The 14,499-nt window shown below is 18.2% G+C and overlaps 3 protein-coding genes across 4 annotated transcripts; 2 read left to right on the top strand and 1 right to left on the bottom strand.

Annotated features, from left to right (window-relative positions):
- Positions 1–589: 589 nt before the first annotated feature.
- LOC108002983 (intraflagellar transport protein 122 homolog) lies at positions 590–8,212 on the top strand. 2 transcript variants are annotated; one of them, XM_062080374.1, is made up of 16 exons: positions 590–755; positions 1,180–1,289; positions 1,431–1,551; positions 1,994–2,204; positions 2,405–2,478; positions 2,669–2,939; positions 3,138–3,299; positions 3,502–3,799; positions 4,091–4,461; positions 4,547–4,939; positions 5,013–5,427; positions 5,717–5,943; positions 6,452–6,833; positions 7,061–7,224; positions 7,666–7,824; positions 8,004–8,212. In XM_062080374.1, the coding sequence occupies exons 1-16, from the start codon at positions 703–705 to the stop codon at positions 8,088–8,090; spliced, it is 3,498 nt and encodes a 1,165-aa protein (XP_061936358.1). In that variant the 5' UTR covers positions 590–702; the 3' UTR covers positions 8,091–8,212. The 2 variants fall into 2 exon arrangements, with proteins under 2 accessions (XP_061936358.1, XP_061936359.1); XM_062080375.1 differs by lacking the exons at positions 7,666–7,824; positions 8,004–8,212 and having other exon boundaries at positions 6,452–6,851; positions 7,061–7,225.
- Positions 8,213–8,457: 245 nt separating this feature from the next.
- On the top strand, positions 8,458–11,596 carry LOC108002984 (uncharacterized). Its single transcript, XM_062080382.1, has 9 exons — positions 8,458–8,661; positions 8,899–9,051; positions 9,128–9,258; positions 9,518–9,650; positions 9,884–10,000; positions 10,319–10,402; positions 10,650–10,799; positions 11,219–11,347; positions 11,446–11,596. Exons 1-9 carry the CDS (start codon positions 8,553–8,555, stop codon positions 11,553–11,555), a joined length of 1,116 nt encoding a protein of 371 aa, XP_061936366.1. The 5' UTR covers positions 8,458–8,552; the 3' UTR covers positions 11,556–11,596.
- Positions 11,353–14,367, bottom strand: LOC108003051 (prostaglandin E synthase 2). Its single transcript, XM_017065129.3, has 5 exons — positions 13,608–14,367; positions 13,310–13,384; positions 12,791–13,128; positions 12,586–12,697; positions 11,353–12,475 (listed from the first exon to the last, which is right to left on the bottom strand). The coding sequence occupies exons 1-5, from the start codon at positions 13,908–13,910 to the stop codon at positions 12,110–12,112; spliced, it is 1,194 nt and encodes a 397-aa protein (XP_016920618.1). The 5' UTR covers positions 13,911–14,367; the 3' UTR covers positions 11,353–12,109.
- Between the last annotated feature and the right edge of the window lie 132 nt (positions 14,368–14,499).

The raw sequence follows: 14,499 nt of genomic DNA on the forward strand, positions 1-14,499 counted from the left end.
GTATAATTATTGTCATAATATAATTAGTAATTATAATACAATTAGTATCACAATAAAATAATAGTAAAATAGTAATATATATATATAGTAATATTATCATAGTAAAATAATTATATTTCTGAAAAACTAAAATTACTGTGACAATAATTAATTGATTTTTTTAATTATATTATTTTAATATAATTATATTAAATAGTCATAATTTAATATATAATATATAGAAAATTTATAATTAGCACAATTACTATATTTATTATAAATATAAATATTATAAAATATAAACATTGTTATATAAGATATAATAAGAATTTTTTGAATTTATTTGTATGAAAAATTTAATTTTTTTTATCATTTTCATAAAACAATACAATTTATTTAATTTTTAATGATTATAAAATATTTAAATTTATTTTTTATTTAATAAAAAGTAGATATATAAAATATCAAATAATACATATAAAATAACATATATTTAAAATATGTATAATATTTTGTTTTATTTTTTTAATTAATTAATGTCGTTTTAAACTAATTTTTTGTATTACTTTTTTTTTTTTATACAATATGAAAGTAAATGAAAATTTTATGATTCTTTATAGATGTCGCCATTTTAATAGTTTCCGTGGAAACCATGAAAACAAACTTTTATAGAAAAGTAATGATAATTTTTTAAAACAAATAAAACTGTCTTTTGTATTAATCATGAAAGCTTCTCCAACTTGGGTTGATAAAGTTCAAGATAAATCTGAACAATGGTAAATATGAAAATAATACTTTCATATATTCAATATAAAATAATAGTTTATAATCAATTTTAAAATATAATATAATATAATTTAAAATATATTAATATAAATAATAAATAATATAAAAATGTTTATATAATTTTTTTTATAATTTTTTTTATAATTTACTAGTAATATAATGACAAGATTTATTAATGATAAAATATTATGATAATTATTTCTATAATTAATTATATTTTAAATATATTATTTATTTTTTTAATATTTGTAAATTTAAATTTATATAAATTTGAATAAAAAATTTCTATAAAAAAATAAAATCATTTTATTAGAAAATTAATTTTATGTTTTATGGGATAAAAAAAATTTTTATATTTGCATTATTATTATTTTGTATTATTTATAATAATAAATATTATTCATATTGTTGTAGTATATATGATTTATGTTTTAATCCGGATGGAACTCAATTAGTTATTGCTGCTGGTCAACAAGTTCTTGTTTATGAAACTAATGAAGGTACTTTAATTCAACCATTAAAAGGTAATTAAATTTATTCAAATGTTAAATGATTCAAATGTAAAAAAATTAATTATATATATATATATATAATCTATATAATGATAAATAATAATATGTAATCTATTATATATCATATATATGTTATCTATTTGTAACTTATAGGTCATAAAGATATAGTTTATTGTGTATGTTATGCAAAAGATGGTAAAAAATTTGCATCAGGTAGTGCAGATAAAAGTGTTATTATTTGGACATCAAGATTAGAGGGTATACTTAAATATTCGTAAGTTATTTCTATTTTTAAAATCTAATAATTAAATTATCTAAATAATATAATAATAATAAATATAACTATAACTATAACTAAATGCAATTATACATATGCATTAAATAACTTTTTGAATAAATAATAATTAATAATTTAATAACTAATGAAATTCTTAAATATAAAAATACAAATGTAGTATCATTGTATCATATGTAATAAATCATTGTAATGAATATATATAATGAATATATATAATCATTGTAATGAATATATATAATGAATATATATAATCATTGTAATGAATATATATAATTTTTTAATGTTTATATATACATATGAAAATATGATTAAAATTTTTATGATACTTTTTTACAATTTATTATTAAATAAAATTATATATTTAGAAATTTTATATACAATAAAATTTATTGATTATATATTTATAATATTATTTTAGACATAATGAAGCTGTTCAAACTATGCAATTCAATCCAGTATCACATCAACTTTTAAGTTGTTCTTTATCAGATATAGCATTTTGGTCTCCAGAACAAAAAGCTGTTGTAAAGCATAAATCAAGAGGAAGAGTAAATTGTTGTGCTTGGACAAGAGATGGTCAATATCTAGCAATTGGTTTGGCATCTGGCTATGTTTCTATAAGAAATAAAGTTTGTTTTATTTATATGACTTATGCATTACCAAAAATTTAAAAATATAATCTTATCAAAAAAATCTTAGAATATAATCTCAAAATATAATATTTTTCCTTTTTTTGTTTTGTAATGTTAAATAATATAGTGTTTAAATAATTTTGTTATTAAAAATTTTCTATACAAATATTATTTTTAATTTATTATAATATTTTTAGAATGGAGAAGAACAGACACGAATTGAGAGACAAACTGGAACACCTATTTGGAGTTTATTGTGGAATAGACAATGGTAAAAAAATAATTATAACAAATATAACTTATATTAAAATTTATATTCTTTAATTTATTATTTTTGATTTTAATTTATAAATTTCATTTTATTATATCATACTATAATTTATAGTATAATAATCGTAGTTTAAGTATTTTCTATGTAGAATTAGTGAAATTGTAGTAATTTATTCCTATATTATTCACAGGGAAGAATCAACAGATGTTCTCTGTATTGCTGAATGGAATGGGACCATATCTTTTTATTCAATTTCAGGCAAACCATTTGGAAAAGATAGATTACTTAATTTTATACCTCTTAAAATGTGTAATTTTGCAGGAGGTCAATATATTTTAGTTTGTGGAAGTAATAAACAATGTATACTAATGACATATGATGGAATACAATTAATTAATGTTGGTGGAATATTTTCCTCTTGGATTTGGAGCTGTGCTGTACATCCAACTTCTACACATGTTGTATGATTAAAAATTTCCATCATTTAATGTTTAATTAAAAAATGTTTATTTTTTTTAATTCATAATTGTATAATTTTATTATTTTATGATATACTTTGATGCATAAAATTTATAATGTATTTTAAAATTTATAATGTAAATTTATATGTATTTATAATATAATTATTTACAAATTATATTATATGTTTGTTTATTTAGGCTCTTGGCTGTCAAGATGGAATAGTAACATATTTGCAGTTATCTTGGGACATTATTCATGGATTATATGGAGATAGATATGCATATAGAGAAAATATGACTGATGTAATAATACAAAATTTAATTACTAGTCAAAAAGTTCGTATTAAATGTAAAGATTTAGTAAGTAAAAAAAGTATAAAATATAATTTTATAGTAAATTTAAAATTTAGATATAACTTTTTTAATTTTTAAATTAAAATATATTATATATTATATATTATATTATTATATATTATTATATTTAATATATTATATAATGATAAATTATAATTGAAATTTAAAAAATTAATATATATTATGTTATTAAAATTATTTATTTTAGATACATCGCATTGCTGTGTACAAGAATAGATTAGCAGTTCAATTATCAGAACGAGTAATAATTTATGAACCATTAAATTCTAATGATGGAATGCATTATCGCATATATGAAAAATTAAATCAAGCATTAAGTTGTAATTTATTAGTCATAACTACAAATAATTTAATTTTATGTACAGAAAGAAGATTGCAAAGTTTATCTTTTAATGGTATAATAGAAAGAGAATGGATACTTGATGGACTTATAACTTATATAAAAGTTGTTGGTGGACCAGTTGGACAAGAATGTCTTATTATAGGTTTGCATAATTTTATATGAATTAATATAAAAAAAAATACTTTATTTAATAATAAAATAAAATAAAATTAATATTTGCAATTTTTTAATATCCATTAAAATTATTAATTTAATTATTATACCATCATAATCTTATACTTGTTAATATTATTAAATTTTTATTTACATTAATTTAATCATTTATTTATATGAGTAATTTTTTTTATTTTTATATTAATTTTTTTTATTAATTATTTTTGACTATTAAATAAAATTAAGATATTTAATAAATTTTTGTTTTTATGTTTTTTAGGTTTAAACACTGGATATATAGTAAAAATATATTTAGATAATCCTTTTCCAGCATACTTACTAAAAATTGAAAGTTCTGTAAGGTGCCTTGATATTAGTTCATTAAAAGAAAAACTTGCTGTTGTTAGTGATCATGGAATTCTTTATGTATTTGATTTATATACAGAAGAAAAACTTCAAGAATTTCAAAATGTAAATAGTGTGGCTTTTAATACTTGTTTTGAAGAAATAATGTGTTTTTCAACTGGAGAATATTTAGCAATAAAAGTAGGAAATTTTACAGAATATAGACAAAAATTTTCTGGACTTGTTATGGGTCATAATAAATCAAAAGTGTATTGTTTAAATGGTTGTTCTATTGTTACTATAGAGGTAAATTTCTGTTTTAATTATAAACAGTTACTACATACTGTAATCGCAATATTATTATATTGAAATATTTATTATTTATATATAGGTCCCATTGTCATTATTTATGTATCAATATATTGATATTAGTCTTTTTTCTGATGCTTATCATATAGCATGTCTTGGAGTAGCAGATTCTGACTGGTTTGCTCTGGGAATTGCTGCATTAGAAAACTTAGAATTAAATATTGCATACTCTTCTTTTGCTAGAGTTAAAAATTTAAGATATATAGAAGTTTTGTCAGAAGTAGAAGAAAAACTTAAATCTGGAGAATGGGGACGAGAAGCATGTATGGCTACTACTGCAGCTGCTATGGGAAAGCTAAAAGATGCTGCGAAACTTTTTCAAAAGGCTGGTTTACAACAATATGCATTAACTATGTATTCCGATTTACGTATGTTTGATATTGCACAAGAATTTATTGTTAGTGGAAACAATCAGGTTAGTAAAAAATATATTTAATATATTATTTTTTAATAAATAAAATAAAAAAAAATTTTAATAATATGTTTAGGATCGTACAATTTTACTTCGTAAACGAGCAGAATGGGCTAAAAGTCTTGGAGAACCTCGTGCTGCAGCAGAAATGTTTCTTTCAGCAGGAGATATTGATCGTGCCATAAATATAATTGCAGAATATGGTTGGATTGATATGTTAATTAAAGTTGGCAGACAACTTGATAAGACAGATAGAGATAATCTGACTATAATTGCTAAAAAATTGAAAAGATTAGGTGCAACACATGGCGCAGCAGAAATTTTTAGCCGTTTAGGAGATGATCCTGATGTAGCAGATGTTTTAGTAGAAGCTCAAGCTTGGCCAGAAGCTTTTGAATTAGCTGAAAGAAATCCAAAACTGAAAGCTAGAATATATGGACCATATGCAAGATGGTTGGCAGAAACTGGTCATTTTTCCGAAGCACAAAAAGGTAAATATAAAAAAATATTATTTTCAATATATATATCCATTTAAATAGAAACTAATAATTAAAAGAAATTAAGAATTTTTCATATTTAAATTTTGTTAATGTTCAATAATTTTGTTTAATAATTTTTTATTTTTTATCTAAATAATATTATATATTATTAAAATTAATATTTGAATAAAATATAATAAAAATATATTTTAAAAAATAATATTTTATAATTTTTTTATATTAAATTTATGTGAAATAATATTAAAAATATAAAGTTAAAAAAATTCATTCAATTCTGTAGCATTTCAGATAGCTGGCCAATCAGATGAATCTATAATGGTTTTGATAATGTTAGCTAAAAATGCAGTTACTGAAAAAAGATTTCGTGATGCTTCTTATTTTTATTTATTACTTTCTCAAATAAGTTTAAATCTTAACAAAACTACGGATGAATTACAAACAATATTTTTTGAATATTATGAAAAAGCTGAAATTTATTATGCATATCATGAAGTGCATAAATATGTGGTAATTATTAAATATAATTTACAATACATTAATAGTTCCAATAAAAATTATATAATAATATAATACATTATATAAACATAAGATAAAAATTACAAATAACATTATAGTAATAAGTAATAATAATAATATATTAATAAAAATAAAATTTTGATAATTTAATATTCAATAATCCAGTATGCTCTAATTATAATAATCATATGAACATTATTTGACAATTATTATATTAATCATAATTATTTTTGAAATTTTTTTTATTTATTTTTTTTAATTATAAATATAGTCCAATAATTCAACATTTCTAAAATATCAAACTCTGCTATATTCAGATTCTAATATATCTAAAATGTAGTATAAAATTACATTATATAAATTTTAAATTATAATAAAAAAATATTAACAAATAAAATAATGTATTAAATTAAAATATTATAATATGTAAATTAAAATATTATAATGTAATATTAAAATGAAAATTATATTAGGAATTATTAAATACTATATTTTTTAGGAAGAACCATTTACATCATTAATGCCAGATGCTCTTTTCAACATTGCACGATTTCTTCTAATTAAAACTGAAAATATTCAAATTGAAGGTGTCTCGAAATTTATCATAATATATACATTATTAAAACAAGCCAATTTTCTTGGTGCTAATAAATTAAGTACGCAATTACTCGAAAGACTACGAAAAATAAAAATTCCAATAAATCAATTTAGTCAATTAGAAATTTCAAACTTAAATGCTCGAGCTTCATCTTATAAAGATCCAGAAGAACTTTTACCACTTTGCTATAAATGTTCAACTTTTAATCCTCTGTTGCCATCAAATAATGAAGGAAAATGTGTGCAATGTGGATTAAAATTTCAATATTCTTTTGTAATGTTTGGTAAATATTATTTAATGTGTATGTATATATATAATTTATTTTTTTATTTATTAAAAATACTTATTATATCATTATAAATTATATATAAAGAATTACATTAAAAATAATTGAATTTTTATATAAAAATATTTTAATAATTTAAAAAAGTGTTTATAATATTTATTAAAATTGTAATTTAATTATATATATTTATAACAATTTTTATAACAATATTTACAAAATTACAGAAATTTTACCATTGGTTGAATTTGAATTAGAAGAAAGTATATCTGATGAAGAAGCAGAAAAGTTAATAAATGAATCATCATTATCTAATGATATTTCAGATACAGATCAATTTTCTGTTAATACTGAAGTAGATCTTTTTACAGCTCGTTTAATGAAATATGAGGTATCATCATAAATTCATAATAATTTTACTAAGAAATGTACAGAAGAGGATATAATTTCATTTGAATTTATAAAAATGTATTTGATATTTTTTTATTTAATAACATATAAATATGAATTTACATGAAATAATAATTTAAAATAAATAATTTCAAATAAAGTTATATTCTATCTTATAAATGGATTAATTTGAAATATTATATTAATTTTTTAAATAATATTATTTCAAAAATTTCTATATTTGCTTATCAAATTTATAATTATTATTTATAATAATTATATATATAACTTATAATTTCGTAAGTTAAAAATATATTAATATAATTAATAAATAATAATAATATATATTGAATATCTTTGATTATCTTTTAATAAGCATTATATTTTTATCATATATTTCACGTCAAATATATTTATTGCATATCAAATTTATTTATTTTAGGAAAAATCTAGTTCTACTATAATTGTGGGAAGAAATGTTTTAAAAAGTATGGACCCATGTACAGTATTAATTATTAAATGGCCAAAACCATTTAAAACAAAATATTTTAAAAATCTTTTACCTGATTTACAAATCACATTTTGTAAATCTTGTTTAAAGGTATACCAAATTAAATATTATTCATATTATGATATTATATTAAATTAAATTACAAAAAAATTTTAAATATTTAAAAAATATAAATAATTAAAAATTGATTGATGATATTATAAATCATTTTAAATTAAAATATATTTATATTTAATTTGCAATAAATATAATAATTTTATTTTTTTTAGCTATTTCATTTGGATGATTATGAATTGGCTTTATTACGAAATGGATACTGTCCGTTTTGTAGAACAATAAATAAGATTTCTAATTAGTATTTTGTATGTATATATATATATATATATATATATATATATATATAAATAATTTTATATTATTTTTATTGTAAAAAATTATCGTGATTCAATTATTTCTTTTTCTCTTTCATATTTTTATATTCGTCATTTTAAACATTTAATAAAATTTGTTTATAGAAATTTGCTTTAATTTTATTAAAATTATGTGAATTTAATAAATTAGCTAATTAATAAAGTGTAAAATATATTTAAATAATTTAAATAATTTTAATATTTAAATAATTTATATTATTGAATCGAATTTTATATATAATGAATATTTTAACAATCCAGTTATGTAAATATAAGCAGATAGTAAGTATATATAAGTTATAAGATATATAGTTTTCATTTATATGCTAATTGTTCTAATTTCTTGGATACCGTTGTACGAAATGTAAAGTAGAATTGTATGTATTTCGAACAGTTATAATTTGAAAGATGTTCCGTATAGTTTGGTTGATAATTTTCTTTTTTGGAAATTGCGTTAATTGTCGATTAGATAATGATAATATTATTGAAATTCAAAATTCAATGACTCGTGGAAGATGTAAGTAATAAAAAAATAAGTATTATTTCTAAAATATTATATTGTATTTGTATTGTATTTGTAAATAATATTAAAGGAATTGAAAAAATAATAAAAATTATATAAAACTGTATAATTTGATAAATTATAATTATAATTATAATTATTAAGAATTATATTTTAATTTTTGCTATGTAACTTAATATAAATATTCATATATAAAAATAATATCAAATTATTAAATAAATTTTTAAACAGTTTTCCCGCTCTTCAGTGTAATTCGTTTTGCAAATTCACAATGTCTTGCTAGCAATAATTTAAATGGTACCTGTTTTACTAGAAGAGAATGTCGTGATTATGGTGGAGTACCATCTGGTACTTGTGCAAATGGACATGGCATTTGTTGTATTTGTAAGTAATTTAAGAATTTAATTAATTTTTATTATATTTATGAGATTTAATAAGTACTTGAATTTTATGTCTATAGTTCAAAAAACATGTAGTTCCACAACAAATGTAAATAATACATATTTTACAAATCCAGAATATCCAACAACTTATGAAGGACAAGGCAGATGTACAATAACAGTACAACGTTGTAATTCAAATATTTGTCAAGTAAGTTAATAAAATATATTTAAAACTTTAAATTTATATTATTATTTGATAAAAATTATTTTTGAGATTTATATTATTGAACTGAATAGAATGTGTTGAAAATATATGGTGATGAAGTATATAATAAATATAACTATAAGATTACTTTAATATGTAATATATATTCTTATTTTCTGATTTTCATTACATTTATATTTATATAACTTATAATTATATTTAAATAAAATAATATCAATTTATAATATCAAATTGATTTTAGCTACGTTTGGATTTTTTGGAATTTACTCTTGCTTCACCAAATGCTAGCGGAATTTGTGACTTTGAGTTTATTTTAGTTTCTGGATCTGGAAGTATAGTACCTCGAATTTGTGGAGAAAATGCAAACCAACATTGTAATAAATAAAACTACTAAAAATAATTAAATATAAACTTATAAAAATTAATAATAATTAAATATAAATATAAAAATTAACTATATAACTATATAATTATAAATAAATATATTATAATATTATATTAAATATTTAATTGTAATATATTTATGTATAATTATATGTATAATATATTTATTATTAAATAATATAAGTGATACAGTTAATTTAAAATATTGATTTAAATTTTTCAGTATATGTAGATTTCAATGGTGATACACCTATTATGATATCAGTTGATACTAACTCTAGATATAAAGATCGTTGGAATATAAGAATTCAACAATTATCTTGCGATTCTACATATAAAGGCATGTATATTATATCCTTTTTTATCAAATATTTTTCATAATTAAATTATAAATAAAATTTATAAATAAAATTTATAAATTTGCTTGTATTATATTATATAAAAAAATAGTAATAATTTTATTTATAAAATTTATAATTCTTTTATATTTTAAAAAATAAAATATTGAAAAAATATATATTTTTTTAAGATTGTAATGATATTAAAAAAATATATTTTTTAAATTATATAAAATTAGTCAAGAATCATCTAATGTTTAAAATAAAATAAAATAATATAATATCAAAATATACCAATTGATAAAGAATTTTTTTTATAGCTCCAAATGGATGTTTGCAGTATTATGATAGTATTTCAAATACTGTAACAAGTTTTAACTATGGCATAACACAAAATCCAAGAGGTATTATAACTACTTAATTTATATGAAGAATAATTAAAAAATTATATAAATTGTCAATTATTTCAAAATATATAAATATACATAAATAATAAAAAATAATTATAAAAACAATCTGATTAGGCAATAATTAGTGCAATAATGATAGTGAAATAATTAGTATTTTAGAAAAAGAATTTTAAAAATTAAATTTGATAAATTAAATTAGATATTATTTAAATTTTTAATCCAATAATATAAATTATTTTAGCACCAAACTTTGGTACACGACAAATTGCAAATACAAATTATGGTGTATGTATAAGAATGGCACAAGGATATTGTGCTATTGAATGGTCTCAAACAAGTTCAAATTCATTTTCTGTTTCTGGAGATACAAATGTATTTGATTTTATAATGGGTAAAATATATTGTAATATTTTAATTAATTATTTATTTCTATGATATATATCCATAGTTATATTAGTAATATTAAGATTATAATTTTAGAAAGAAAAAAAATATAATTGCAAATTAAAATTTACTTAAAAAGCAATAGAACATCAAATTTTTTATAAAATGTTTATTCTTGTTCAAATTTAATATAATTGTTATTTTGTATAAATACAAATTTATTTTCTAATTTTGAATATAAAAATATTAAAATATATTCATCCTAAAATTATATATTTTTTGAAATCATATAATATTTATTATTTTTTTATTATTTATTTCTCTAATAAAAATTATAGAAAAATGATTTATTATTTTTTCTTTCTTGAAATAAATTAATATTTCAAAATTTCATTCATTATTAAAAATAAATAAATCAAAAAATAGACCCTCAATATGCAGCACAAGCAGGAGAAAACTGTACTCAAGATTTTGTTATTATTCCACATCCATTTCAAAATGGTATTGCAATTGGTACAGAAAGATTTTGTGGAAATGGTTTTGTAACAAAAACATGTAAGTATATTCCTATATAATGATCATATATATTTAAAGTATATATATATATAATATAGAATTAATAAAAATACAATTAATAATTTTTTTTATTTTAGCATATTCCAAACCATTTGTATTATATGTTATTACAAATGGAAATGAAATTGGAGACTTTGAAAATAAAGGATTTTCATTAACATACCGTCAAATACCTTGTACAGTTTGAATTGATATTTGATATTATGAAATATAGAAATTAATGTATGATTTAATGTATAATTTTTTTAATTATATTTATGTAAATAAATTAAAAATTAAAAAATATAATATTTTTAATTAAAAAAAAATTAAAAAGATATAAGAAATATCAAAAGATATAAGTACTATTTTATCATGTAATACTTACAAATTATATTAATGCAGAAAATTATTTATATATGTTTTTATCTTCTAAATATCTTCTAAATCTATCGAAATATAGATTTTTTCTTATTATGCTTTTTATATTAATTTGAAGTTTTATATACATATTTTTTTAGCATTAAAAGTTTATTATCTTTAATGTAATTTATTTTTATTTCTTTTTATCATATTAACTATACTAATTTTATACTAACATATTGTACATGCTTTAATAAAATAACATAAAATGTAATTTTATTTATATTAATTTCTTATAACAATTAAGATAAATTATAATAATAATAAAATCAAAATAATTTTAATGAAATTGAAGTAAATAAGATATTAATATAAATCTATAAGTATAAATTATTTATATTATTTAGCCATTAAATATTTGCTTCCTGAATGTGTTTCTACTTCTTTGGCCATAGCATCATACCATGTACAAAGTTTAGTATTTTCTAAAGCATCTTTAAAAGCACTACATCCTTCTATACTTTTCAAAATTCCATAAACAGCAAGATCTGATAAATTAGGCTTTTTTCCTCCCATGAATGTATCACCACGTTTTTTAATAGCATATAACCATTTGTTAATTTCATCATATAAAGATTGTCTAACATCATCTTTCAAATTATGTCTTTTTTTTAAACGTTTTGATATAAACCACATAGCTATAGCACCTATATTTATTATTATTAATCTTTCCCACATTGGAAAATATTCTTTCCATTTACCAACCTAATTAATGAAATTTATTATATATTTTTTTATTATTTTTTAAATTTATATATTAGCATTAAAATTAATATATATTTTGTTTGATTATTTAATTGTTGTTAAATACTTACTTCAGAAAACCAATTAAAAGTTTTGTAAGCTTCACTAAGTGTTCTATATACATTTGGTGATAATGTATGTACAAATTCATCATCAACCCATTGTCTCCATTTACGTTCTTCTCTATAATAAAAGATATAAATTAATCAAAATATAAATTTTAATCTACTTTAATATAAAAAAATAAAATGTTATTGTTTGTGTAATAAAACTTACATAATCTCATTAATATTTTCATCTGAAATTAAATTTTCTTTATACATTAAGAAATATTTATTCATGATTTCATATTTCAATTTTTGATTTTCATCATGCATTGCTATACTTGGATAATATTCTACTAAATCATTTATTTTTTGTGATCTATCTTTTAAATATGATGCTAATAGAGAAACAATCATTGAACTATCATTTAAAGGCTGATATCCTGAATCTATTTGTGCTAAAAGTATTGGTACTTTTTTATAAGATGACCAAGATATTTCTTTTCGTAATACAGGATCAACTTCAACAATATCATAAGATATTCCATAATAATCTAAGAAAACTCTGACCTAAAATATTTTTATATTTATAATTATTAGAATTCATGTTAAAAAATTAGAATTAAATTAGAAAAAAAAATTTAATATATAATATTAAATATTCTATATTTATATTTTTGTTTTAAAAATATATATATCATTATTTAATTTATTACTTATTAAATAAATTATAAAAATATAAATATTTTACCTTACAACAGAAAGGACATGTCTGATATTGAAATAAAGTCAACTTTAATTCAGTAGGATCCATTGGAGAAACAACCTATAATAAAAATAAGATGTTAAATTAAAAAAATATTAATATATAAAATATTAAATTTAAAATTTAAAAATATAAAATTAATATAAAATTATAAAATTTTGAATAGATACAATATATTAATATAATAATACTTTACAAAAATAGAAAAATTAAAATCGAATACATAAATCAATGTTTTAAATAACTTTAATATTTTTAATAATTATATTTAAATTTGATGTACTTCTCTAGAAATTGGTACTGATGGTTTTTCTTGGAGTATTTTAATTTTTTTTTCTTTCCCTTCCAAATGATAAGTTTTTGCAGCTTTTTTATTTATATACCAAGTATAACCTGTTGTAAAAATTATACCAACTGGAAATCCGATAGAAATTCCTACTAAACTTGCTTTGAATATTGTTTTCAATAATGAAGATTGTCGAGATGCAGATAAAAAACTTTCATTTCGTTTTGGATATCTTTGAATGTTTGCAAAACAATATAAATTTTGAGGTAATTTTGACAGTCTTTGTAATATGGACATCATAGAGTTTTATATATTATAACACAAGATAAAATAAATTAATTATTTTAAATGTTATAAAACAAATTATTTTGAATTTATTAATAATGTCACAAAACTTCAAAAAAAAGATTATATTCAAATATTAATCACATTTCATTGCCATTTTAATACATAATGGATCATTAATAAATTGGAATATTATTAGAAAATGTTCAGCAGAAATTCGTATTTTTGTTTGTAGATTGTAAACAAATAAATACATAATTAATATGACTTATTATTTACATATATAAAAATATAATTAACTTTGATCATATTTTTCATACATAATATTATTTATTTATAAATTATAATATATATTTATATAGAAATAAAAATTTATTTTATTTATTTTATTTTGAATATATTTATTTCAATTTGTTTTTAGAATAAAAATAATAATACTAATAAATTTAATAATTACAAATTTTTTATTCACTTATATTATTAATAATTGATATCCAACTACGAATTTTATGACAAATAAATTTATAGATTACATAATATATACATATATACGCGCGCGCATACACACATATATTATGTGCACATAGGATCTGAATTATAATCG

The sequence above is a fragment of the Apis cerana genome, linkage group LG10 (genome assembly GCF_029169275.1).
Source record: "Apis cerana isolate GH-2021 linkage group LG10, AcerK_1.0, whole genome shotgun sequence".
Lineage (NCBI taxonomy): Eukaryota > Metazoa > Arthropoda > Insecta > Hymenoptera > Apidae > Apis > Apis cerana.